Source organism: Loxodonta africana, chromosome 4 (assembly GCF_030014295.1).
Source record: "Loxodonta africana isolate mLoxAfr1 chromosome 4, mLoxAfr1.hap2, whole genome shotgun sequence".
NCBI classification, from domain to species: domain Eukaryota; kingdom Metazoa; phylum Chordata; class Mammalia; order Proboscidea; family Elephantidae; genus Loxodonta; species Loxodonta africana.
The window spans coordinates 133,860,936-133,887,485 of record NC_087345.1 but is presented as its reverse complement, the minus strand read 5'-3'; the positions used below and the strand labels follow the sequence as shown (position 1 = coordinate 133,887,485).

The 26,550-nt window shown below is 44.5% G+C and overlaps 1 protein-coding gene across 11 annotated transcripts; it reads right to left on the bottom strand.

Moving 5' to 3' along the window:
• Nucleotides 1-2,285: 2,285 nt before the first annotated feature.
• Nucleotides 2,286-24,964, bottom strand: ZNF384 (zinc finger protein 384). 11 transcript variants are annotated; one of them, XM_010590830.3, is made up of 12 exons: nucleotides 24,896-24,964; nucleotides 23,713-23,772; nucleotides 14,355-14,425; nucleotides 13,819-14,056; nucleotides 13,536-13,583; nucleotides 12,997-13,330; nucleotides 12,022-12,114; nucleotides 7,932-8,156; nucleotides 7,041-7,223; nucleotides 5,437-5,515; nucleotides 4,510-4,668; nucleotides 2,286-3,913 (listed from the first exon to the last, which is right to left on the bottom strand). In XM_010590830.3, exons 3-12 carry the CDS (start codon nucleotides 14,418-14,420, stop codon nucleotides 3,527-3,529), a joined length of 1,812 nt encoding a protein of 603 aa, XP_010589132.1. In that variant the 5' UTR covers nucleotides 14,421-14,425; nucleotides 23,713-23,772; nucleotides 24,896-24,964; the 3' UTR covers nucleotides 2,286-3,526. The 11 variants fall into 11 exon arrangements, with proteins under 11 accessions (XP_010589132.1, XP_064140762.1, XP_010589131.1 ...); XM_064284692.1 differs by lacking the exon at nucleotides 24,896-24,964 and adding an exon at nucleotides 24,642-24,885; XM_010590829.3 differs by lacking the exon at nucleotides 24,896-24,964 and adding an exon at nucleotides 24,248-24,443.
• Between the last annotated feature and the right edge of the window lie 1,586 nt (nucleotides 24,965-26,550).

The window sequence follows — 26,550 nt, the reverse complement described above, 5'->3', positions numbered from 1 at the left end:
CTCTTTAGATTGTATGCCACAAATACCCCTTTTCAGGACCTGGGCATCTAACGTTTCCTTTTTGCAGAATTTGAGTTTGGTGACCAGAGCAGGGCTCTACAGGGCAGCTAAGTTTCCTAGGGAAGTTGGAGAAAAGTATCTGGATTGCGAGAATCAAACCCTCCATATTTCTCTTCATTCACATGAACCTCTCTCCAGAATTATTTTTTTAACCTGAGAAAAGTCATTACTTATGAACCTTCTACTTGTAAGTACAGAGTAGACTTACACAATAAAGCTGTTATTCTTCATCTCTTTTTTCAGGGGTTCTGTCCTTTACACTCAAATGCATTTCACATTCAAAATGATACAGTACTTCCGACCTTGCCGTCTTGCAACTCTATGAGGGAAATCTCATGTGTTTTCTCTCCTTTCTTAAGCATTTATATGTGATGCTAATCGTCATGGATTCTGAAGAGAATGGTTCATTGGCTGGGCCAGTTAGGTACCAACCATCATTCTTGTCAGCTACAATGAAAACTGCTTTTCATCAAAACAGAAAGCAAGTCCATGGCAGGGTACCACTACACTAGGGAAACAACTCAGTCCATAACCCAATAACTGGTGTTAGTAAAATAGTATTTTGGAGATAGTTTTCACCCCTCACACATCTTTGACAACAATCATCAATGACACACGCTGGGTTTTAATAAGACATTCACCCATATAGCTTAGATTAGACCAAATATGTGAAGACGGGTAGGGTGAACCTGTGTTTACTAGTGAGCAGGTGGTATTATCCAACAATATAGAATAGCCTTCACTCTAATTACAAGTGTGTCATCCCCTTGGGTAAGTGATTTAATCTGTGCCTGTTACCTCTTCTATAAAATGAGAACAGTACCTAACAGGATTGTTGCACTAAGTGTGTATGTATACGTGTACACTCAGAAAGCGTAGACTCTGGTTCTAATACTGTTGCTGCAGGTAGGGCTGTGTCATGGATTGAATTGTGTCCCCCCAAAATATCTGTCAACATGGGCAGGTCATGACTCCCTTTATGATTTGATTTGTTGTGAATCCTATCACTATGATGTAATAAAATGGATTAGTGGCAGTTATACTGATGAGGTCTAAAAGTGTCTTAAGCCAATCTCTTTCGAGATAGAAGAGAGAGAACCAAGCAGAGAGACATGGGAACCTCATACCACCAAGAACGCAGTGCCTGGAGCAGAGCATGTCCTTTGGACCTGAGGTTCCTCTGCTGAGATGCTCCCAGACCAAGACTCATGACAAGGACCTTCCTCCAGAGCCGACAGAGCCTTCCCCTGGAGCCAGGGCCCTGAATTCGGACTTCTAGCCTACTGGATGGAGAGAATAGACTTCTCTTTGTTAAAGCCATGCACTTGTGGCATTTCTGTTATAGCAGGACTGGATGACTAAGGCTGTCAGGGCCTCTCAACAGTTGGTCAGAGTAGGAGGGGAAAAGTAGTAAATATTTGGGAAGCTAACTTTGCTGCATTTTTTGTATGTTACATTCATTAGTGTCACACCACAAATTGAAACACTATCTTAAGGTACCTAGCCCTAAATTAAGAGGGCATTATTTGATTACCTACACCCCACTAGGTTATGAGAATTGGTGGCCAGCAGTCCCACAGAGGATAGCCACCAGTTCTCAGATGTGAGAGCTCTGTCACAACCTTTTCCGTGCTTAAAGGTTTTAAGTTCTCAGAAAAGAATCTCGGAGGTGATCTAGTCCAATTGCTTCATTTAACAGCTGAGGAAGAAGCAACTTGGCCAACACAATGAGCTAGTTGATAGCAGAACTAGGGCTGAAGTCCAGGTTTCCTGACCCATTTTCTCCTCAGTACTATAACTGTCCTGCATAGTTATTCAATTCTGCACCCATTTATTGGTGATGGTTCCCACAACCAGAGACCTCTAGTTTTTGGTGCCACAAGGTAACAAATACATGCATGTACATACACTACCAACTGAAATTAGCACAGAATCCTCCAATTTCTTTGATAAGAAGCCTTAGCTTTTTTTAAAATAAGTGAAACCTTACTCTCACATATTTTGGCAATGCAGTCCTCATGACATTTTTATGTAGAAATCCCCATAAATTAGGATTTCAATATCAAATCTATACCCTTTTATGGCTTGGGAATTACACACATGGGGCCCCTTTACACACGCATTCATTCTCAAACACACTTTGGTATAAATCCTTAGTACTGTCCTTGAACATTTCCCCAGCTTTTCCCCATGTTCACTCACATCAGTAGCTCCACTGCCTCTGATCCTTTTACACGAATTTATTTCTATACAATGTTCTAAAAACACCCCTTGTTTTATACATAAGTTTTTTTCTTTTTTTCATTTGTAAATCGCTTTATAACAACTGGTTTCCTGATTTTTTTTTTTCATTTTCTATTTTCTCTGAAATCTGCCATGATTTAAAAAAAAAAAAAAAAAAGACAAAAGAAAGTAAAAATACTATGGCCAGAGGAACAGGGTAGAAAGGAAAAACAAAGACAAAAATAAAAATCAAATATGAAAATTCTCAGAGATAATGCATTTATAAACACAGAAATGGTTACAACAAAGATGGCTGTGATGAGTGGGTATATATATATTTATATATATATATATATATTTATATATAAATCCGTGTCCGGCAACTGACCGTGGCACCTAGGGAGTTAAGTCCAGTCCCTTGTGTTTGCCCTGAACTCTCCCTTCTCTGCAACACCTTCTTTTGGGGTTTCAAAGAGAACACAAAGCTCCCACAGCTCCTTGAGGTTTGGGATGGGGAGTCTGAGGGTACAGGGCCTTGGCTGACAGAGAAGGGAGATACAGGCTCCAAGGAAAACCATAACCCACACTTCTAAGCCACCCTTGACCACCTTGGGAATCTCTGGCCCCTTGGGGACCACATCTCAGCCCTTGCCCTCTTATAAATAAAGGGAGGTCTGATCCCCACCCAAAGTTCCTTCCTCCAGTATTAGGTAGGAAGTGAAGTGAGACCATTTAGGGGAAGAAATGGCTCCCAAGGGTGGGGGCATGTGAGAAACCTCTGTTCTTTTGCAGGCAAGAACAGAACAGGAGGCTGGTTGCATTTAGGGCTCCCTTCTCTCTGATATCTGGGAGGACCAGCCTCTAGTATTCTATTAGCCCAAACTTTGAGGATGAGGAGGGTTAAGGAGAGGGTAAGTGCCTACAATGGACAAGTTTCTATGAGGTCATAGCAAATCCCTCCCTTGAGCACCAACCCCCAATTTTAAAAAGCTATGCTTGGGAGGGGAGGCTGCTGGATTACACTACCAGCTCAGTATTCCTTTGCCAATCAGGAGGGCTGATGTTCCTTTTGAAGAGTAAGGAATAAGGATGGCATCCTGTGACAGAAGGCCGTGCCTGAGGCCTAAGGAGATGGAGCCAAGGCCTGTCAAGGAAGAAGTGGACTTTGCCCACCAAGAGAAGTTGGAGAAAGAAGGGACCAGAACTTCTTTCCCCTCTTCCCAGTGGGTGGCAGCACAGGTCTCTAAGAGCTGGCCAGGTGCTCCACCTGGATGGTGCTGGTGGTAACAGTGAGGCAGATGTCCTTATGATGCTCCGCCGTCTTATAAGGGGTCAGGTCAAAGGAACACTGGGGTGGAGGGTTGGGATTACTGTCCCCACCACCCCCTCCTTGGGGGGCTGCTCCAGGGGACTGGAAGTGTGGTGGCTGTGGCTGCTGCTGTTGCTGCTGTGATGCCTGGGAGGCCTGGGCCTGGGCCTGGGCCTGGGCTTGAGCTTGAGCCTGGGCCTGGGCCTGGGCCTGGGCCTGGGCCTGGGCCTGGGCCACTGCCGCTGCTGCCGCTGCTGCCTGCACTTGTTGCTGGAGATCAGGCGGGTTGTGTTTGCGCATATGTTTCATAAGGTACGTTTCCTGAAAGAGATGATAAAAATGAGTTAAAGGATGAAAGACAAGGAAAAATGTTACTTGGGCTCTTATTATGCTTTAATAGGGCATTATTTATACAGAGATATTCTAGAGCCACGGATAAGTTCTCCCAAGTAGCCATTTTCAGTGTTCACTATTGGGTAGAATGGGGAGGGAGGCTTTTAAAAGTCCCCATGGGCATTCAATTGGCAGAAGAAAAAGCTGTCATTTTCTCAAAGATCTCTGAATGAAGTAACTTTAACTCTTTCTGGAGTCTAGCAGAAAACATCTAACTGAAATCTTCCTCCCCCCAAAAAATCTCAGGTTGCTTTATTTTGCTTTATGCTTAAGAGAAATGGAGAATCACTTTTTTCTTTAAATCAATTTCTACAGGCTCAGGGGATCAGGTATCCACTAAATTCCTCAGATGTGGGTCTACTTAATTTCTGTTTTCTTTACCGATTCTGGTAAGTTGGAGCTAGGCAGGTGTGGCATTCACTGCAATAGATATGGCCTTTAACCAGAACACTGGGGTGAAGTGGACTGAAGTCCGATAAGGCACAGGACTGTAGGGAAGGGAAGAGAAGAAACCGAGTACTCACTGATGTATACGCCCGACTACAGATAGTGCAGGTGTACACCTTGGCATGCTTCACCGTATGTGTAGACAGGTGCACCTCTAGCGAGGCTGCGTCTGTGTACGCCCGATGACAGTTGTGGCACTTGTAGGGTTTATCTTTGTTGTGCTGCCGCCTGTGGGACTGAGAAAATTGGGAGAAAATAAGATGAGTGCATCGTACTTTTCTTTCTAGCATCCCTGACTTTTATGAAAAGTTTTGAGCTGGGTGTCAGGCCTCTTAGGTTTTCTTTCCATCTGAAACCAGCAGAAATTGCTTCAAATGGAGCTTCAGGAGCTAGAGGCTAAGGGAGGAAGCATACCTCATGCAGCACACACCAAGAGCTGAAAGTTACAATGATGGCCTATGCCTGGTCCCACTAGTCCAGTGGTTCTCAAAGTGAGGTATGGGGATCTCTAGAGAAGCCCAAGAACTTTTGAGGGGGCCAACAAGGTCAAAATTATTTTCAAAATAATAGTAAGACAGCGTCTGCCCTTTTTACACATTTCAGAGGTTACATGATGTGTGATATTGCAATAGACCGAATAAAGCAGATATAAAAACCCAGCCTTCTTCTATTAAGCCAGACATCAAAGAAATTTGAAAAAAAGTAAAACAGTGCCATTCTTCTCACCTTTTTTTTTTTGTTTTGGAAAATGTTACTTCTGTCAGCATGTAATAGCTTTATTACTATTATTTTAAAATGAATTAATAAATGTTTTTCACGTTTCTCAGTTTCAGTCTCTATATGGAAAGATAATACCTACACGAAGAAAAGCTTTTTGGGTTCCTCAATAATTTGTAAGAGTGTAAAGGAGTCCTGAGAAAGTTTCAAATGTGGAGTACTAGTCAAATGGCGCTCTGATCCCAAGCCTCAGCCTGAAGGTGGTATGGGAAGGGTGGAGCACTTACCTGCAAATTGGAGAGCTGTGTGAAGGCTTTTTCACAGCCTGGGTGTGCACATTTGTATGGTCTATCACCGGTGTGGATTCTGCACAGGATGAGAAAAGAAGCAACAGAAAGGAGTCAGCAATGTTGCTCAGGGATGAGCTCCTCCACACACTTCCTTGAGGCCAATCCTGTCCTCCTAGGGAAGTACATCAGGTGGGTCTCTAGGAGGAACCAGCCGTAGATCTTCTCTGACACGAATCAGGTTGTAATGCCTGATTTCAGGTCACTGTCTATATCATTAAGCTCAAGCAGGGCCTTCTTTCTGCTAGTAGGCAGGGGAGCCAGTGGCTCAACGCCCAAGGGACAGGTACCCCACCATCTGGCATACAAGTCAGGTCCCACAACAACTGTCCCTCATCAATGTTCTGATGCATTAGGTAAACACAATGGTGAGGAAAAAGAAAATCACAACACTTTTCTTTGGTCCCCACCCTGCAGCCAGAAACCTTAGCTTTGAACATTTCTTAGCCCTTCCATTTCTCTTAAGCATTCAGCATCACCCAGAGAAAGTTCTATTGTCAAAGAAAAGCAGAGTAGCAGTGTTACTAATACTCATGGAAACTCTGTGGGGATTTTCCAAGTCTAGCCCCCTAATAGCAAGAAATGCTTAGTTTGGTACCAATTTGACTTCTACCCCCAAGACTAGTGGGCCCTCCACTGAGATAAGCCAAGGACTTGAGGGTGTCTGACATCTGATCCTCATCAGGGACTTCAGAACCATCCTTGTGACCAGTGACTTCTCTGGACCCGATCTGAAATCTTGAAAACATCGCAGGACAGGTCTCCTCCTTGTAAGGAAAGCCTGACTCCTCTTCTCAAGGCAAAACATCTGACCACATAAAAGTGGGATCATCACATCCACAAGAAGCTGGGTGAGAAGGCCTATGGTTCAACTTGAGATACTGTCAAAGATCATTACTCTTCCAGTTGGCAGGTTCATTTCCTCCTAATGACTCCAGATTCATGGGACAAACAGCAGGCATCCTGAAGAAGTATGAGCCTTTCCATTTTCTGTTTGCCGGTTTTCTGTGAATATTTACTACATTTTTTCCCTTCACTCCTGGTATCCCTTGGAGGCTTGCTTGTCGGTTGTGGGTGTTACCAGGCTGGTATCCAGCTAATGTCTGATTATATCTCCCATTCACAGTTGGTCCCCTAAAGGCTGGAAGTATGATCTTCTCCAATCCAATGCCTCTGCTTTGGCATCAAGGAGAAACTCCTGCGAGATGTGTGCACGAGTGTTTTCAGAGAGAGAAATGAGAGAATGAGTTGTCTCTGCTCCAGGAGTATCTGTCTTCCATGTATCAGGAACTATTACAGTCGTTGTATCTTCCCACCGTAGCCCTCGCCCCACAAAGGCTCTCTCTTGGCATCCTCTTGTGCCTCCAGTGATGCTGCTTGGTCTTCTTTCTTCCAGAGGCCAGTGATGTTCTCCTCCAGCCAGGTCTCTCCTCCAGCCAGGTCTCTCCCCCGCCCCCCGCATGCGGGTTGTTGTATATGTCCGGGGCGGGGGTGGGGAGGGCATGCCAGCGGGACGGGGGCAGTAGCCTGCCACTCTCCCTTACCGTGTGTGCTGCTGGAGGTGGGAGAGCTGGCGGAAGGCCTTCTGGCAGTAGGAACAGTTGTAGGGCTTGGCCCCCGAGTGGATACGGAGGTGCTGGGCCAGGTAGGAGGTGTTGGCGAAGGTCTTGGAGCAGTGCGGGCACTTGTGGGGCTTGATGGTCTCCGTGTGCATCTTGGAGTGGATCCTGCCGGAGAGGAGAGGAAGGAAGGGGGGAGGAGGAAGCAGTTCGACACCACGGGCTCAGCTCTCTGCTGGGTGAAATGATGTTGCTTGACGGATGGAAGCACCCCTCCTCCCTCCTCCCAAAGACACTCCAGCCTGGATAGGCTAATGAAGAGGACACCCAGATCTAGGCTGTTGCCGGTTTTTAGTTGGTGGCTAGAATGGCAGTGAGGTGATGAAGAGCTGCAACCCATGGCTCCTGGTAACCTTAAAGTATTCGGTCTCATCAACCCTCTGGTTTTTTCCTAAGGTTATACACTCACCACAGATACCCTGCTGCCAAATAGTAATCTGAACAAAGACCAATACCGACTGTTCCCCATTGACCTGACGTTGAATGCACACCTTGGCTCTGAACTGAAGCATATAGTAAAAGCAGGGCCTGCTCTGCGGAAGATTTCCAAACACAGACACAGAGAGAAACCACAACAATTGTTCCAGACTTTGGAAGTAGCGACCAGAATTTTCCAGGCCCCCCAAACTGCTAGGATGTAATTTATTTTTCACAGTCAGTAATGACAGAGAATTGAGACTCCCTCCCAGAGGGCAAAGTTGAAAGGGGAAAGAGAAAAGAAAATGTGTGGAGAGAACAGCAGGCGCATAGGCAACATGGCTTGGGGGACAGGAAGGGCACAGCCAGGTAGTGAGGTAAAACTGAGAGCAGCCTTACCGGGTGTGCTGCTGAAGGTGGGAGAGCTGGCGGAAAGATTTCTCACAGAAGTTACAACTGTAGGGCTTAGCCCCTGAGTGTATTCGGATGTGCTGGGCCAGGTAGGAGCTGTTGGCGAAGGTCTTGGAACAATGTGGGCACTTGTGGGGCTTGGTCTCCGTGTGTGACTTGGAGTGGATCTGCATCTCCGACTTTGAGTAGAATGTCAGGGAGCACATCCGGCACCTGGCCAAGCGAGGGCAAGTGGTTAGAACCCTTCCCAGCAAGAAAGCATGGCTGAACCCTCCCCCCCACTTCCAAAAGAAGCCAACCTGTCTGATCTCTCTCCTATTCCAACTACACTGTGAGTCCCTTGAGAGTAGGATCTCTATTTTATTCATCTTTATAGCCTACACTTCTAACACAGTGTCTGGCATGTTATAAAAACTCAGTAAATGTTTGCTGAATGATTAAACCCCTAAATATGCAAAAACAAGAAATCAAGCAGGTAAGACAGGAAAATCTTATCATGGGCTCTGGGCTGATGTGGATTTCACTGGGCCAAGAATACCGACTCATTTTTGTATTTGTTTTCTTCTGCCTATAACTTGATTTCAAACTTTTAAAGAACTCCTTTCCCATGTATAAGGTACATCCCTCACGTATTCCTCAAGGCCCGAAGATGATAATGAGGAACTGATGAGATTCCCCGGGAAGAGCTTCTCTTCTGTCTCCTCAGATAATTTTCTTCTCTTAGATATTCCCCTACTTCCTTTTTGGTAGTAATTCTTAAAAGGGCAGGGATGGTGAGAAATGTCACAATTATTTGGAGGAGCTTTTCCAAATGACATGTGTCCAGCCTCCACTCTGTACCTGATACCTTCCAGCCACCAGCCTTGCCCACCTGCGACCCGTTCCCCACCACCCTTTGCAATCAAGTGAGAATCACTTTTAAGTAAGCCAAGGTAATTGCTAGGTGTGGGTTGTAACCCTCAGGTATTTAGGAGACAAAGGTTTGAGCAATGCTATCTTCCACGCTAAACCTTTCTTCTTTCCTAGCACATGGAGCCAATGCCAGCACTTTGGGTTGACACCAAATGTATCTGGATGTACTTTCACTCATCACCTTAGTTGGTAAACCTTCTTCCTGCTCTGGTACTTTCCAACAGTATCAAATGAGGCGGCCTCTGAGCAAGGTAAGCCACAACGATTCAGACTTTATTGGATAAAAGCTATCTATATGTGACTAGAACCCTGTCATTTTTCTAAACAACTCACCAGTGCACAACGTGGGCTTATAGAAAGGCAGCAGCCTGGAAGCCAGGCAACTGGGGCAAGTCCCTCTTCTTTGGGTTCTCCCTAACTTATCTCTGTAAAAGGGGCTTGAGGAAGTATGTATGGAGTGATATTTTGACTTTTTTTCTGCTCTACAGAATTCTTAGAGAATAACTGAGATCATGACTAAAAAGAACACAAGAGTTCCTCAGGAAAAAAAGATATCACTGTTAGCTGGGATACGGTTCCTATATTAATGTGTTAACTGAAATATTAATAATTGAGGCCAATATCCATTTCTCTATTCACTTGATATGCTGAAGGAAATCTGACTGCCAGTTTACTAATTCCTGACAGTTGTCTAGGATGCTCAGTCATTGTTGAGGAGGAGGGGAGATTCTGTTTATAGTTAACATGGTCCGAAGGACATAGCCAGGAGGGGTCTGGACACCTAGGTTCTACTCAGGGTTCAGTTACAGGCTTGTTCATCAATCCAGACCTCAAATTTCTGGGCTGTAAGATGGAGAGAAATCTCTGCCCCCAAAAGGGCTAGCAAACACCCAGGACAGTCAGGTAACTAAGTGTTCTCTAATACAATTGTGTTCACACCAACAGCATCAGTGCTGACGGGCAGGCTCATGCTACCATATAGTTCACTAAAAACTGGGCACATTGCCACTTGGAGGCCAACTGCAGTACTGTTGTAAAATAATTTCACTTGGTTGCTAAAATTTCTCCAGGAGGTAGAAGACAATATCCATTTGAACTCAAGCAAAACAGTGTGTGTGAGGTGTTTTTAAAGTACAAGCACACAACTGCACCTTTAACATTAAAGTTAATTTTAAAAAGAAAATAACGCTATTCATCAAAGTTTCCAATTAGAGAAGGCTCTTTGAAACTTAAATTCATTAATTATGGACGGGCCATGAAATGGGCAGCCTCAAGAGGTCCTAGGTACAGTCCTAACAATAAAGATAAAAAGTTGCCATTTATTACTACCTGCTCTTACCAGATCCTTGTTGGGCATTTTAAATACATTGTTTCCACCCCTCACAACAACTGGCAAGGATTTTCCCTGTTGCTCAGAAAGGTTAAGAAATATGCCAATGGACCAACAGTTATTATCACAATGCGATGATTCTAACCTAATTTAAGATTCCTGACACTAGAGGTATTTACCAGAGGATGGAAAAATACCTGCCAGGAATGTTTATAAGACTAAAGCTACAGAGAAGGGACTGGGTAGATGACCATCAATGTACTTCCAATTCCGCAATTCTATGAAGCCAAGCAAAAGCGTAAAAGTCCTCTAATGTGAGATCTTGGATGACTGGGAAGAAATTTGATCTAGGAGAGAGCTGCAGCACTAGCAGTTGGCAGGGGATAGAAAAGTCAGCACCCGGTATCTCTCGGTGCAAAACTCCAGAGGGCACTTGTTCACATCAAACATGAGAATGTACCCTTGGAGGCATGGAATGCAATGGCCTTGGTTACATTTACTTTGAATTATCATTCAATTTTTTTTTTCTAAGATGCTCAAAACAATTTCACAAACTTTTATTTTTCCCTCAAAACATGTCCACAAGATAGATGAGGGATGTGATTGATACTCCATTTTACAGATGGGAACAAAAAGCTAGGGATGTTAAGTCGGCTTGCCCAGAGTAAAAGAACCCAATTTCCCCTTACCCAGCCAAATGCTACTGACCACAGGCATGGATGTGCTTTACTCACACATGAATGGAAACAGGGATTCTCTGTGATTAAAAAGATTCTTTTGGAACTTCAGTGTTCTGAATTTCTGAAGAAGTTCCATTTGTTCATCTAGAATATAATTTGTCCTCCTTAAATTTCAGAGTTCTCTTTAGTCACCTGGGTGTGGGGTCAGCCAAGGATTTCTAAAATATTGAGGGTAGAAAGAATCCTATCATGGCTTCTTCACCACCGTATATTCACATTTCTTTGCACACACACAGTTTGGGGAAGTCCAGAGATAGCTTTAACAGAGGTCGAAAAGATAAAAAATAAAACCCTGGCAGAGTCAGGGGACCCTGAACCACTTGAAGGGCTCCGGACAGTGCTAGAGAACCTTTCCACTACTCCTACAACAAATTTTATATGGGTCATCTCCATGTCACAGTAACTTCACTTGAAGCAAACACATAAAAATCCAAATTTCTACACAATAAATTAAAAAAGAATTTTCATCTATGAAATGATATATAAACGAATGCCTTTAAATGAATCAAACTTGTCAGGTACTTTTACAATATGATATGATACAAACATCTTCCAGGAACACTTTTATTGTATAAAGTGAGTATGGTAAAACAAAATAAACAAAAAAAACCCCATTGCCATCAAGTCGATTCCGACTCACAGTGACCCTGTAGGACAGGCTAGAACTGCCCCACTGAGTTTCCAAAGAGCAGCTGGTAGATTCGAGCTGCCAGTCTTTTGGTTAGCAGCTGAGCTCTTAACCATTGTGCCACCATGAAGTGGGTACACCTGTAATAATAAAGCTGCAATGAACTTTTGGCTTATGAGCCAGAATTTTTGCAGTGTTCAATACTTTCTGCGTAGCAATGCTACCCTTGTTTTCCCATACAAAGAGGGATTTAAACAGTCTGTAATCATGGCTACTCTCCACAGTAGGACTGCACAATGCAAACAGAACTAAATCCTTATGATGGTTATTTCTTATTCCTTTCTTTTAAAGTTCCCAACATTTCAAATCTTATCTGATATATACTCCCAACAAATGGGAGGCATAAACAGAATTCTCCCCATTTTACAGATGAGGAAACTGAGGCCCAGAGAGGGGAAAAGGACTTGCCCAGGGTCACACAGCAAGTTCGTGGTGGAGCCGGGAACTGAATCCATGAGCCCAAGGCTCTGTCCATTTCCTGTGCCGCAGTTCCCTTCGCTCCTAAAATGGGAACAACATTGCCCATCTCGGTACACTAAGGACAGACCCCATCTCCCAGCCATGCACATCTGCCCGTCTGCATCAAAGCTGTGACAGTGGTTATCCCACTCTGTACGCTGGGGGCAAACTCCCCAAACCCACTAGGGCCCTTGACAGTTCTCAAGGTGATTAAAAGATTTTCAACTTTCAAAGGGCAGGGAGTTTACTTATGTAATTATTTTTGTACAGTACCACATGCAAATAAACATATAATACTTTCCAGTAATGGACAACTTAGAGGAAGTAAAGGTGCAAAAGGATGTTCATGAATTAGAAAGTGAGCAAACGGCCATTTTATCAACAATGTATCCCAAAGGGGGTGTGGGAGGAGGCATCCTATTCTTCCCACCTTTTTATGTAGACCCCTCCCATCATCCCAACCATGCAGTGTCCGGCAGGCTCAGTGCTCAAATATGGCCCAAGAGCCAGTGGACGGCATACAGGTTAGGTTAGGTGCTTACCAGAAAGGTTTCTCAGAAAAATAGGAATGGAAAATGTAGAAAGCAAAAAAGAGCTGAACACAGTGTCTCAAACCAAGTCTAAAGCCTTATTACAAGACAGAAACTCCACTCTGTCACTCAAAAATAAGTCAAGGCTGACGATCCCCAAAACTGGGGTAAAAAAAAGGAAGGGTGAAATGGGTCTGCATTCTGGGGAAAAAAAGCACTAGAAAGTGCTACAAGCTCTGTCTTCCTATCCCACGACAGAACACCTGACATGCAAGTGGACCTGAAGTGGAAGGCTGTCAGAGTATGGAGCCTGATTTGGGACTGGGCACAAAGAGGTAGGGTAAGCTGAGGCAGTGATCCTCACCCCATCCTGCCCCCTGGCTCTGGCTCCTACCTGTAGGTCTTGCCGTCTTTCTGATGGTCATCATCATCCTCAGGGGAGAGGACATAAGGGTCATTCATCTCAGGAAGTCCTGATTCCAGCATCCGCTTCTTCTTTCGGCCCCGGGGGGCCTTAGGAGCGACACTGCCACCTCCACCACCACCTCCGCCTCCTTCCTCAGTTAGGGTTGATGCTACCTTCTTGGAGAGGTCAGGGACCACCTGCAGGGCTTGTGAGCCAGGGGGAAGAGCTGAGACAATCATGGGAGCCGAAATGGGGAAGGTCTGAGCTGATGAGGCTGTGGTCACAAGAGAGCCTGAGGGGGACGTGATTACCAAACCTGGACCTAGGATTGGGAGAAAAAGGAGATGGTGTTATATTACCCAGTCCTGATCCTGACCCTTAATTCATTTCACTTCCCCCAGACAATTGTCTAATCAACCCCTCACCACCAACCCCCAGCCCAGAGTATATAGGAAAGCCCAAACCCTGTAGAAAAATAATGGTCTCCTAGCCCCTGACCCCACCCCCCTGGTAACAGTGAGATTTACCCCTTGATTGACTCCCTTCTCTTCTCCACCTCTGAGAACAGGAGACTCCTTGATTCAGAGAAGGAAAGAATGTCACCTCCTCAAAGGCAGGGACCGCATCTTCTACTTCTTTGTATCCCCCACAATGCCTAGCTCATTGCTAGGCACACAGTAGGCACTTAATAAAAATCTGATTGAGTAATCAAACACATATCCCACTCCCCAGGTCCTTGGAGCCCTCCAGCCTGGGGTACTGATCACTGAAGATCAACACCTCAGATTGGAGAAGAGCAGAGTTGCTCACCAGCAGTCATCAGTCCTGTAGACGGCACAGGGACCACCGTGATATTCTGGGTAACGGATGCCTGGCTGTGTGGGGTCAGCTGGTCTGACTTGGATTCTGTGTCCATACTGATGCCTGAGGGCAGGGACACTGAGGCAGGCACTGTCAGCAAGGTGGGGTAGTGAGGTGGAGCCAGCCCACAGCCCTTCTCTGGCAACAGCTGATCTTTCATCTTATTGATGAACATCGTGTTTTCAATCTAAAAGAAAAGAGGTGGGGAGAGCCATCTTCAGATGAGACAGAGTCTGATTTTGTCGGTTACCTAAGCACTTCTCTTTGTTTGTCCTCCTCCTTGGAGATCAAGGAACTAGGAGTTAGTAACTTTGTGCTTCTGGAGAAGCCAAAGCAGAAACACTATATAATTCTCAGTGATGTGGGACTCATGAAGCAGCATGTGGTTTATCTTGCTTTAGTCTCCACAGTAATAGAACCTACTATTCGGAGCTGAAAAAATACACAATGGGGGAGAGGCAACAAAGTTAACAAACACCACCTACCTGTCCCGAGACTGTGGGGATAGAAGGCCAGAAGTATGGGTTAGAATTGAAGTGAGATTCTTCCATTCTACCTGAAGGAAGAAACAGAGACCATATCAAACTTAAGGAGAGATCTGAAGAAGTTTAGCAATGGAGAAGGAGGGGTGAGGGATTCTTCCTCTCTTCTTTGGCACCTGACCACAAGGCTGGGAATTAGCAGTTGAGACCTCAGGATCTAACATATTAGTTCTCTTGATCAAAGCCACTCAGCATTATATTCTTCCCCAACCAACAGAATGCTGCCCTAGTTAATGTCTGTGAAACAACTTACACTTATCTCATGTACCCACAGAATGTTTCCCATGCCCCAAAGAAGCAGAATCAGTATTGCTTTCCTGTGCTGACAAAGAGAAAAAATGAGACAATGAGAGTGGAAGGGATGTGCCCAAGGTCACACAAAGCAAATCGCTGGTACTTATCGCTGTTCCTCTTTTCCTTAGCCCCTCAAATCCACCTTCCTTGAAATAAAAATTTCAAGTATTCCAAGCAACATGTCTATAGTTCTATATAGCTTGAAAAAGTTCTGGGCCAGAGCACAAAAACCTTAAGGGAATTAAAGAATGAAGGGTAGCAATCAGAATCAAGGTATTTTTTGAGTACCAGGTAGTATCTGGTGATCATGCCCTACCAATTCCACCAAGGTCTAAGAACATCCATGGTGCTATGCTAGGTCCCAAACAAGCAGGGCGAGCAGTGAGAACCTAGGAATTACCAGTTTAAAAAGGGAATCTGGCACCAGCAGTAGCAGCAGCAGCATCCTAGATGTCCACCTAAAAGGGATTCAGAATAGGGACAACTGTGTAGTCTCAAACACAATGCTTCCAAGAGTTCAAATTCTTCTCTGTATGCAGATGATAATTAAGCTTAAAACTTTGGGAGTCACAACTACAAAAAGACAAATAACCCAATTAAAAACTGGGCAAAACATATGAACAGGCACTTCACTAAAGATGACATTCAGGTAGCTAACAGACACATAAGAAAATGCTCACGATCATTAGCCATTAGAGAAATGCAAATCAAAACTACAATGAGAGTCCATCTCACTCCAACAAGGCTGGCATTAATCCAAAAAAACACAAAATAATAAATGTTGGAGAGGCTGTGGAGAGATTGGAACACTTATACACTGCTGGCGGGAATGTAAAATGGTACACCACTTTGGAAATGGATTTGGTGCTTCCTTAAAAAGCTAGAAATAGAACTACCATATGATCCAGCAGTCCCACTCCTTGGAATATATCCTAGAGAAATAAGAGCCTTTACATGAACAGATACATGCACACCCACGTTTACTGCAGCACTGTTTACAATAGCAAAAAGATGGAAGCAACCAAGATGCCCATCAACGGATCAATGGATAAATAAATTATGGTATATTCACACAATGGGATACTATACATCGATAAAGAACAGTGAGGAATCTGTGAAACATTTCGTAATATGGAGGAACCTGGAAGGCATTATGCTGAGTGAAATTAGTCAGCTGCAAAAGGACAAATATTGTATAAGACCACTATTATAAGAACTTGAGAAATAGTTTAAACTGAGAAGAAAACATTCTCTTGTGGTTACGAGGGGGGGGGAGGGGGGGTGGGAGGGGGCATTCACTAATTAGTAGATAGGAACTACTTCAGGTGAAGGGAAAGAAGCACACAATACAAGGAAGGTCAGCACAACTGGACTAAACCAAAAGCAAAGAAGTTTCCTAAATAAACCAAATGCTTCAAAGGTGAGCATAGCAGGGGCAGGGGTCTGGGGACCATGGTTTCAGGGGACATCTAAGTCAACTGGCATAATAAAATCTATTAGGAAAACATTCTGCATCCCACTTTGAAGAGTGGCATCTGGGGTTTTAAACGCTAGCAAGCAGCCATCTAAGATGCATTAATTGGTCTCAACCCACCTGGATCAAAGGAGAATGAAGAACACCAAGGACACAAGGTGATTATGACCCGAAGAGACAGAAAGGGCCACATGAACCAGAGACTACATCAGCCTGAGACCAGAAGAACTAGATGGTGCCCAGCTACAACCGATGACTGCCCTGACAGGGAACACAACAGAGAACCCCTGAGGGAGCAGGAGAGCAGTGGGATGCAGACCCTAAATTCTCATAAGACCAGGCTTAATGGTCTGACTGAGACTAGAAGGACCCCGGTGGTCACGGCCCCCAGACCTTCTTTTGGCCCAAGACAGAAACCATTCCCGAAGCCAGACATGGATTGGACTGGGCAATGGGTTGGAGAGGGATGCCGGTGAGGAGTGCGCTTCTTGGATCAGATGGACGCTTGAGACTATGTTGGCATCTCCTGCCTGGAGGGGAGATGAAAGGGTGGAGGGGGTTAGAAGCTGGTGAAATGGACATGAAAAGAGAGAGTGCAAGGAGAGAGCGGGCTGTCTTATTAGGGGTAGAGTAATTGGGAGTGTGTAGCAAGGTGTATATGGGTTTTTGTGTGAGACTGACTGGATTTGTAAACTTTCACTTAAAGCACAATAAAAATTATTTAAAAAAAAAAAAAAGCTAGAAATAGAACTACCATACAGTCCAGCAATCCCACTCCTTGGAATATATCCTAGAGAAATAAGAGCCTTTACATGAACAGATATATGCACACCCATGTTCACCGCAGCAAAAAGATGGAAGCAACCAGGGTGCCCATCAACAAATGAAGGGATAAATAAATTATGGTATATTCACACAATGGAATACTACGCATCAATAAAGAACAATGATGAATCCATGAAACATTTCATAACATGGAGAAATCTGGAAGGCATTATGCTGAGTGAAATTAGTCAACTTGCAAAAGGACAAATATTGCATGAGACCACTATTAAAAGAACTGGAGAAACAGTTTAAACAGAGAAGAAAATATTCTCTGATGGTTAAAAGAGGGGAGAGGGAGGAAGGAAGGGAGAGGGATTTTCACTAATTAGATAGTAGATAAAAACTATTTTAGGTGAAGGGAAAGACAACACACAATACAAGAGAGATCAGCCCAACTGGACTAAATCAAAAAGCAAAGAAGTTTCCTGAATAAACTGAATACTTCAAAGGCCAGCGTAGCAGTGGCAGGAGTTTGGGGACCATGGTTTCAGGGGACATCTTAGTCAATTGGCATAATAAAATCTATTAAGAAAACATTCTGCATCCCACTCTAGAGAGTGGCTTCTGGGGTCTTAAATGCTAGCAAGTGGTGTTCTAAGAAGCATCAATGGGTCTTAATCCACCTGGAGCAAAGAAGAATGAAGAACATCAAAGACAGAAGGTAATTACGAGCCCAAGAGACAGAAAGAACCACATAAACCAGAGACTACATCAGCCTGAGACCAGAACTAGATGGTGCCCGGCTACAACCGATGATTGCCCTGACAGGAATACAACAGAGAACCCCTGAGGGAGCAGGAGGGCAGACCCCAAATTTTCATAAAAACAATAGACTTAATGGTCTGACTGAGGCTAGAAGGATCCCGGAGGTAATAGGCCCCAGACGTTCTGTTAGCCCAAGACAGGAACCATTCCCAAAGCCAATTCTTCAGACAGGGATTGGACTGGACTATGGGATAGAAAATGATACTGGTGAAGAATGGGTTTCTTGGCTCAAGTAGACACTTGAAACTATGTTGGGATCTCCTGTCTGGAGGGGAGGAGAGAGGGCGGAGGGGGTCAGAAGCTGGCCGAATGGACACTAAAATAAACAGTGGAGGGAAGGAGTGTGCTGTCTCATTAGGGGCAGAGCGATTAGGAGTATATAGCAAGGTGTATATAAATTTTTGTATGAGAGACTGACATGATTTGTAAACTTCCACTTAAAACACAATAAAAATTAAAAAAAAAAAACAACTTTGGAAGTCGGATAAGATACAAGAAAAGTAAACACTCAGGATCATATTGTAAGTCACAGATGGGTACAGAATCCAAGTATTGCACCACCCAATTTTCACATTCTGATCACTTCCCCTGGCAAGTTTTAATTGACTGCATGCTGGTCAAGAACAGTTTCCCAAAATCCTGGACCAAGAAAGATCTAGCCTAGCAGGAGGCAGGTGAACAGGGAGTAAGATATTAGTGGAATAGAAAGGAGGAACAGCAGGAAATAAACATCATCACACTGCTACTCTGAGCCAAGAGCAACAAGGTACAGGTGACTTATGGCCACATTAGACCCATAGAGGATGTGCTGGGAGCAGATACAACGTAGACTAGACGTAGAAACTGGATTTCAAGTAATGATTGAGGAAATTGGAAAGACCTCAACAAAGGAGTTGAAGTAGAAAAGGTATCACTCTTAATGCAACCCTGTTCCTTATATTTTTCCAGGAATGTCATCACATTTTTTGCTTTATGAAACAGTACTCTTACTTCTTATAAAACTTATAAAGGGAAGCAGAACTGAATCTCAGCCTACTTTCTCTTAAAAGATAGCAAAGTAGAAGAGAAAAATGCACCAAATCTGTGACTAGAACAGCTTCACAAAAATAAGTCTCAATATTAAATGACTGAGGATCAACCACAGGCAAATCCTGTTTCCTGAGTTATAAAATACAGTAAAACCAGACAGTCTCCGACACAGGTGTTAACCTAACTCTTCCTGTACTAGCTTTATAAAGGGGGCTCAGGTCCTCAGTAGGCGACAGAATCGAAAAACAATCAGATCACAGTTTACGGGGATCCAAGCTCCTTGGGTGGCAGAGATCATATCCTCTACATTTATACCTCCCCATAGTACCTGATATACGACTGCATACCGCATAACAATCACACATTTAATAACTGACCAACAGTGGCATCTACATGTACAGATCTTGAAAACAATGCTAGGGGATCAAACCTTAATCTGCAATCCCCATCTGTCTAACCTTCTAGCTGAGTGCAATGAAACAGACAAGAGTGGTGATGGATGGTGGAAATAAGGTAGAGAATTAGGCTAGAGACTAAAAGGCATGTCTAACATATAAACTTCCCCACTAACCCCAGTCAAGGAAGTAATTGCATATGGATGTGAAATTTTAGGAGGGAGGAACTGAGAGCCTGAAAATAAAAATGCCCCCAGATAGGGTTCCTGGGAACAAAACCTCTCCCTCCCCCCAAAAATAAGATTTACATCCATTCACGCTGTTCTATGGTGAAACAGAGTCTCTAAGGGAAATATCCCTGTAAGTTCTTATAAAGGTGCGCACAAAGCGATGTAGTAGACGTTATCACCGTCATTTTCACTGTCGTTAACATTTAGGAACGGCTCATTTCATACAAGGTACTGTTCTAAGCACTTTACGGCTATTACATCATTTAATCGTTACACCAGTTCTATGAGGCAAGTACTGCAATCCATTTTTCAGATGAGTCAAACCTGTGGAACAAATCTGAACCTGGGCGACAAAGAACAAGTTAAGGAAAGGGGTTCTACAAGGGACTAAAACCATGTAACTCAAGTATACAACTCTGATGTTAAGGCAGGATCCAGGAATTAAAATTTAAAACATTTCCAGGATCGGACTATACATTTTCCAGGTAGCTCTCAATAAATGTTTTCAGAATCGAAGATTTTAATAACAGTGAAACAACACACAGTTCTGATCATATTCTCTGTCCACATCCTGTGAAGTCTGACTGGGCTGCCAAGATAAGCAATTTTACAATAAAATTTGTATTAAAACAACCACGGAAGAGGGGGTTAAATAAAAGGCCCATCCACTTACTTCAAGGAGTCCTGGTGGTGCAGTGGTTAAAGCGGTCAGCTGCTAACCAAAAGGTCAGTGCTTTGAACCCTCAGCTGATCCAAAGAAGATGTGGCAGTCTGATTTACGGCCTTGGAAACCCTATGGGGCACTTCTACTCTGTCCTATACGGTTGCTATGAGTCGGAATTAACTCGATTACAGTGGGTTTGGTTTTTTTTTTTTTATTTCACTTACTTGAATACCCCGTCTACGGCTCTGATTTGGTTCTTTTGTTGTTGCTGAGAATATACACAGTAAAAGCATACACCAAATCAAGTTTCTACATGTACAATTCAGTGACATCTGACTTGGTTCTTAAGAAAACAAAGCTAAGATCAGAACCACAGCAGGTCTTGGGACAAGATAATGTTCCTTGTGGGTTTCTGATAAATGTCAGCCCAAGATGGGGGTACATGCTGGCTCAACTATAAGCAATTTTTGCCTGCAAAATGGCACCTCAGAAATGCTCAGCCATTGTTTTATTGGTAAGACAGATTTAAATCTCTGCACCTGTGGAATAAGCCCAGTTGGAAAACCAAGAATGAAGTCTGTTGCTGGAATACAATGTAAATGGCGCCCTTTGCAGCTGTGTAACAAGGCGTCCCTGGTGCCAGAGCACATGAATACCTGTTTACTGTCCATTTACCTCTTACCTCTTCCTTCATGGAGGAAATCTCACCAAACCACCCTGACATCCAAGCAATGACATTATCAACATTCTTACCTAAGCCAAATTGAACGCGTTGCACTGAGTCGATGCCAACTCATAGTGACCCTCTAGGACAGAGTAGAACTATGATATCAGTAAAAGCCTATTATAAGGAAATCCCCTTTCTACACAGAAAGTGCCAGTTGTGGTGACTACGCCAAAATATCTTATAAAAAGAACTGATTTACCCTAGACTGGGAAGGAAGAGAAAGGCTTCTATTATAGCACCAAACAATAGAAAAGAAAGAAAAACTTAATAGATGGAAAGAACAAAGCTAACAGATTAAAAATCAGGGTTTTAATTTCAACTTTATTACTGCACCAAGCCTCAACTGTTCTGTTAATAGAAAAGAAGGTTTACTATAAGTTGGATAATATTTTTCTTTCAAGAGATTTTAAGGAACTACGTATTCTCTTCTCTAATCACAGAATAAGTCTTGGTAGCACTGAGGAGATGGAGCAGAAACAAAGTAACATCCACGAGACACACAGTAAGACTTGAACTCTTGGACCAGTACTTTCCACCTGACCACATCCTTCCACAGTGCCATCAATTATGCCTCCAGCATGTGGTTTTGGTAGGTATGGTGAAGACCACCACCTCTTTCCCAGTAGCTACCACTACTATTTCTTGTTGTTTTTGAAGTGCAGCGTGATTTTCATTTCTCAAGAAAATAACACTCCCTTAGCACAACCAACCATTAGGAAAGCTTAACACACCAACCAAATTTAGTAGGTAGAGAATGGACCTAGGAAGCAAGACTTCTGGATTCTAATTCTAAGTCCTACATCAGTGGATGACGGGATAGTTTACTGTTCCACTAAGTTTCTATATGGGTAGAGGATGGAAGGGAATGAAGCTCTTATAGAAAGTTCACAAGGTGTACGGTGACGGGTGGGAGGTAACACAAAAAGAAAAAATACTGAAAGTAAGAGCTTTAAAGAGAAATACTTCCACCGTGATGAGAATTACTAGTGAAAATTACATAAAGACCACATAATTACAACGGCAACCAAGCAGAAGTCTCAGATCTATAGCCTCCGGCTTAACAATCATCAACGTGAAGCAAAGAAGCATCAAGAAACAGAGATAACAAAGAATAATCTACTCAAATTCAACTACAGAAAGAACTTTACCCATAGATCTTAGCTGCTTTATTGGGAACAGCCAAAACCAAACCCATTGCTGTCAAGTTGATTCCAACCCATGGTGACCCCCCGTGTTACGGACTAGTACAGTAAAGCCTACAAGAACCAGAACCTGTGTAAGGCAGAAATTGTCAGAGAAAGAAAACTCAAGTATTTTCCACTAAAACAAGTGATAGAAAAATGGTAAGGCTACACCCTGCCAAAGGCAGAAAGCTTGGCAGGATCCAAAAAAACAAAGCGGTCCCATTGAGTTCCAGCTCTCACAGGTTTTACTGCACTACTCCATAGAGTTTTCTTGGTTGTATTCTTTACATAAGCAGACTGCCAGGCCTTTCTTCTTCAGCACTGCTGAGTGGGTTCAAATCACCAACCTTCAAGTTAGTAGTCGAGTGCCAACATTTGCACCACCCAGGGAGAAACCATTCCGAAATGCACAATGGCAGAAAAGTTGAAATGTTAGCTAAAAACTTGAAAAAACATAGAGAACCAATTTTTCTCAACGAGGAAACAAAATCTCTTTTTCTCAAGTTCTAAGGAAATCCAGGAGCCCTAGTGGCACAGTGGTTAAAGAGCTTGGCTGCTAACCAAAAGTCTGGCAGTTCAAATCCACCAGCCGCTTCTTGGAAAATCTATGGGACAGTTCTACTCTGTCCTACAGGGTTTCTATGAGTTGGAACTGACTTGATAGCAATGGGTTTTAAGGATATCCAAGAAAGCTATCCACTAGGATTTGAGACCTTTCTACTATCTGTGAACTCTTCCAAGTACTAAATAACTTAGGACAGATTTATCCCAATTCTACTGTGGAAGCACAATCATACCCTGCCTAAACAGACCAACAGTACCACTACCGTTACATAGCTGGCAATCTGGACTGGCACCTTCTACCCTGGGCATCACTGGGCTATTGCACCCAGTTGGAAGAACAGCACAATGGTTCCTCTAGCCCTGCCAATTCCACTAAAGATGATGGATCCGGGGAAAATGAAGCCAAAAAAAGGTTGCAGGAAAAGGTATATGCACCTAATATTTATTCACCAACTTGGGCTCAAAAACCTGTGGGAATAAACTTTATAAATGAGCCTGGAATTGGTTCTTAAAAGATACCTCCAGAACTATAAGCTCTGAATTCAAACTGTTCAGGTTCCATACACTGTCATTTTCAGGCTACCTAAAACTCTCACAATCCCCATCAAGCCTCATATTCTGAATTCTTCCAGATCTATTTCTGGAATCCATTACATACAGTTTTATTCCCTTTACTTGAAACTACCTACAAACCAGTTTTCTTCTGTGAAAACTTCACCCTGACACACTAGATTCTTATCAGTCAACAGATCCACTTCAAACTCTCCAAAAGAATATTAAAAGACAGAAACCACACTCTAAATTCAGCTCTATCTGACACAAGGCATATACTGGCAATCAGGGCCCGTGTGTCCCCAAAACAGAATGTTCCCTTTGGACACAATGCAATACTACCCAGTAATTTCACCTGATAATTTCACATTTTATTCTTGATGAGTCCTGATGGGAATGGAGGGTGATAGAGGTACAGCACCAACTTTTTACTCAAACACTTCCTGGTATCCTCAAGAGATAATAGGTGAGAGAAAGGCAAACACCACTATTATAAGTCCTACTGCTTGAAGAATTCTGCCACATTGTCAAAAACAAGCCCATTTGATTATAACCCCTCCTCCCCCCAAAGAAAAATAATTAACCCCAAATTTCTTACCCTCTCTCTCTCTTCCTCCTGCTGTCTTATTCCTTCTCCTTTCCAGGGCTCCAGAACTTTCTGTAAACAAATTGTCTGGGTTACAGGGGCCAGTAAAGGTGCAACCACGAGAGCTGTGGAGAACCTCAGCAATTCTTTGACTGTCAGCTGTCAGTCTGGAAGGCAGGCAGACCCCCAACCAACAATCCAAAGATACAACGTAACAGCAGGACTGTAGTGCCGCCCCCGATGTGGATACAAGGGAAATAAATCCAATTCCCAGAAACTAAGATGAACTCTATCACCAGTGTATGGAATCCACTCCTGGGTTCAGACACTGGTTCGTCTTTAGTCCGGGGCCAACAGGTAACCAGAGGTCAGAGAACATAAGAGTTGGAAAAGGAGGAAGGTCCCTGCCCCTGAGGAGTGGCTCAGAAGGCAAAGCTGAGGGGTGGGGGGGATGCACAAGCCCTTGTGTCAGGCACAGTGCTAGTTCAGGCCCAGCCACTTCCTCTGGCCTCCCCCCACTTATGCGAGGACTTCACCCCCAGCCTACCCAAGGCCTTGCGCCAACAAGTACCTCCTCAGCCTGCACAGTGGTCTATCTACTGGGGACCCGAACTGTCCCCAAAAAACCTTCACTCCCCTGAGACAGCCCCTGGGAACCTTCTCCTAATGTCGCCCCGCACCCCTTCCTCAAAGATCCCTCCTGGGGACACCCCTCCTCTCCCTCCAGGGACCTGAACTCTGCTACCCACCAGACAGACACCCGCCCCCTATGCCCCCCCATTCCTCCCCATCGCCCGCTCCTCCACAACCACTTCCGGTTCCGGGACGGACACACATACAGTCACACCGTGGACCCCCCTTCTCCGCCCCCCCCAAGGAAAATGGGAGGGGGAAGGAGCAGGGAGCTTGGCGCGCGCCTACTGTAGCGGCGCGAGACTCACCCGGCGGCGACGGCTGCGGCGGCGCCAGAGCCAGAGTGCGGGAGGGGCGGCGTTTGCTGGGAAAGGAAGGAGCCAAGTCGGGTGGGAGGATCAAGAAGGGGCGAAGAGAGGAGGAAACGCGCAAGGCGAAGCGCGGGCACGCACTTGAAGCGCGAGACAGATCCACACACTCACACGCAGGGAAAGCGCGCGAGACACCCGCAGGGCGGGGGCGCGAGGCAGTGGGTGGCCCCCCTCCCTCCCCGTTCACTCACCCGGAAGTGGTGCTGCAGCTCGTGCTCCCGAGAACCCCAGTTCCTCCACGCCCCCCTCCCTCCCTCCCCCCCCCAAAGTCTTAGAGAAGAGCCGCTGCGGAGAGAAGGCGGGAGCCGGAAACGAAAAGGGGGGAGGGAGGGAAATAGCAATGTCGTGGGGGGCGGTAATGGGAAAGGGGGGGGTGCAAAGGCCGAGTCACTTCCGGGAGCGGCTAGAGCACGTCCGGCGCTGCTAGGGCTCCAGGATGCTCAGGGCAGAAATTACGACAAGTAGGGGCGGAAGTGGCTTCTGCCCAGGGACGCGTAGAACCCTCTGTGGATGTGACGCCACAGCGGAAGTGGAGGCGGGTTCTACTAAGCGCAGAAGCTGGACTTACAGAACGGTAGTCCAGGGCTTCCGGAAGGGACTTCTGGGGAAATGGGAGGGCGGAAACGCGACAGGTTCATGAATTATGCATCAAGGTTCAAGGGGAGGTATGGATCCTTAACAGGCTGGGCTTCCGTCACTCCCCCACAGTAGAATAGCTTGATGTAGGAAGTTATTTTTTCTTACTCCCCCCACCCCCGAGAATGTCTCAGCTCTTCGCATATGCAGGAAAGGACGAACATGTGTTAAGAGTTTTGTAAAGGCCGTACTCAAGCCTAGAAAGTAATAACTTATCCCAGATATCAAAATCTGACCCGTCCTGCACCACACTCTTTGCTTTGGTTCCTGTTAACCTCTATCCCCATACCTTGCTTTACTTTTAAATATAGCACTCATTTCTACCTGCCATTATACTTTTAATGTCTAGCTCTTCCCGCAAGAGTATAGGCTCCATGAGGGCAAAACTTTGAACTGTTCGCCGCTGGATCTTCACAGCCTGATGTTAGTAATCGGTCAGTAAACATTAGTTGCGTAAATGAACGAACTACAGTTCCTTACAAACACAGTATATGAACGCTTTCAGGAAGCAATTCCCTGTTTCTCCAACCCATAATGGGCTCTTTCTCGAATTTCCACAGCACTTCTAGCCTGTGCCTTTTATTGCGATTTTAACTATGTCGTATATCTGACTCCACAGCAAGATTGTCAGCTCCTTCAGAGAAGAAGCTGTGTTTTACACATGGTATCCCTCATACTGCTTTGCTGAGTACATGATATATGTTGAATAAGTGTATGTTGTTTGAGCAAATGAATGCTGCCACCAGCGTGTGCCCTCATCTGGCCAGAATCCTGGGCTCAGTTCTATTTTGGCTGAAACAGATTGAAATCCTTCCTATTAACAGTAGTAGCCCTTTGTTTAAGGATCCCTGGTGATACAAAGGGTTAAGTTGCTCAGCTACTAACACACCCAGCGACTCCCCTGGAAAAACCAAAACCAAACCAAACCCAGTGCCCTCGAGTCAATTCCGACTCATAGCGACCCTATAGGACAGAGTAGAACTGCCCCATAAATACCTGGCAATATGCTTCTGTAACGATTACAGCCAAGAAAACCCTATGGGGTAGTTCTGTCACAAGATGGCACACAACAACAGCCCCTTGCTTAGAGAGCAAGATAACCCTAACCAAAATCATTATAATGCCCATTTTACAGATAGTTAAAATAAGACTCTGAAGGTTTAAGTTACTTTTCCTAGGTCACAACAAAGAAGTGGCAGACACCTAAAAA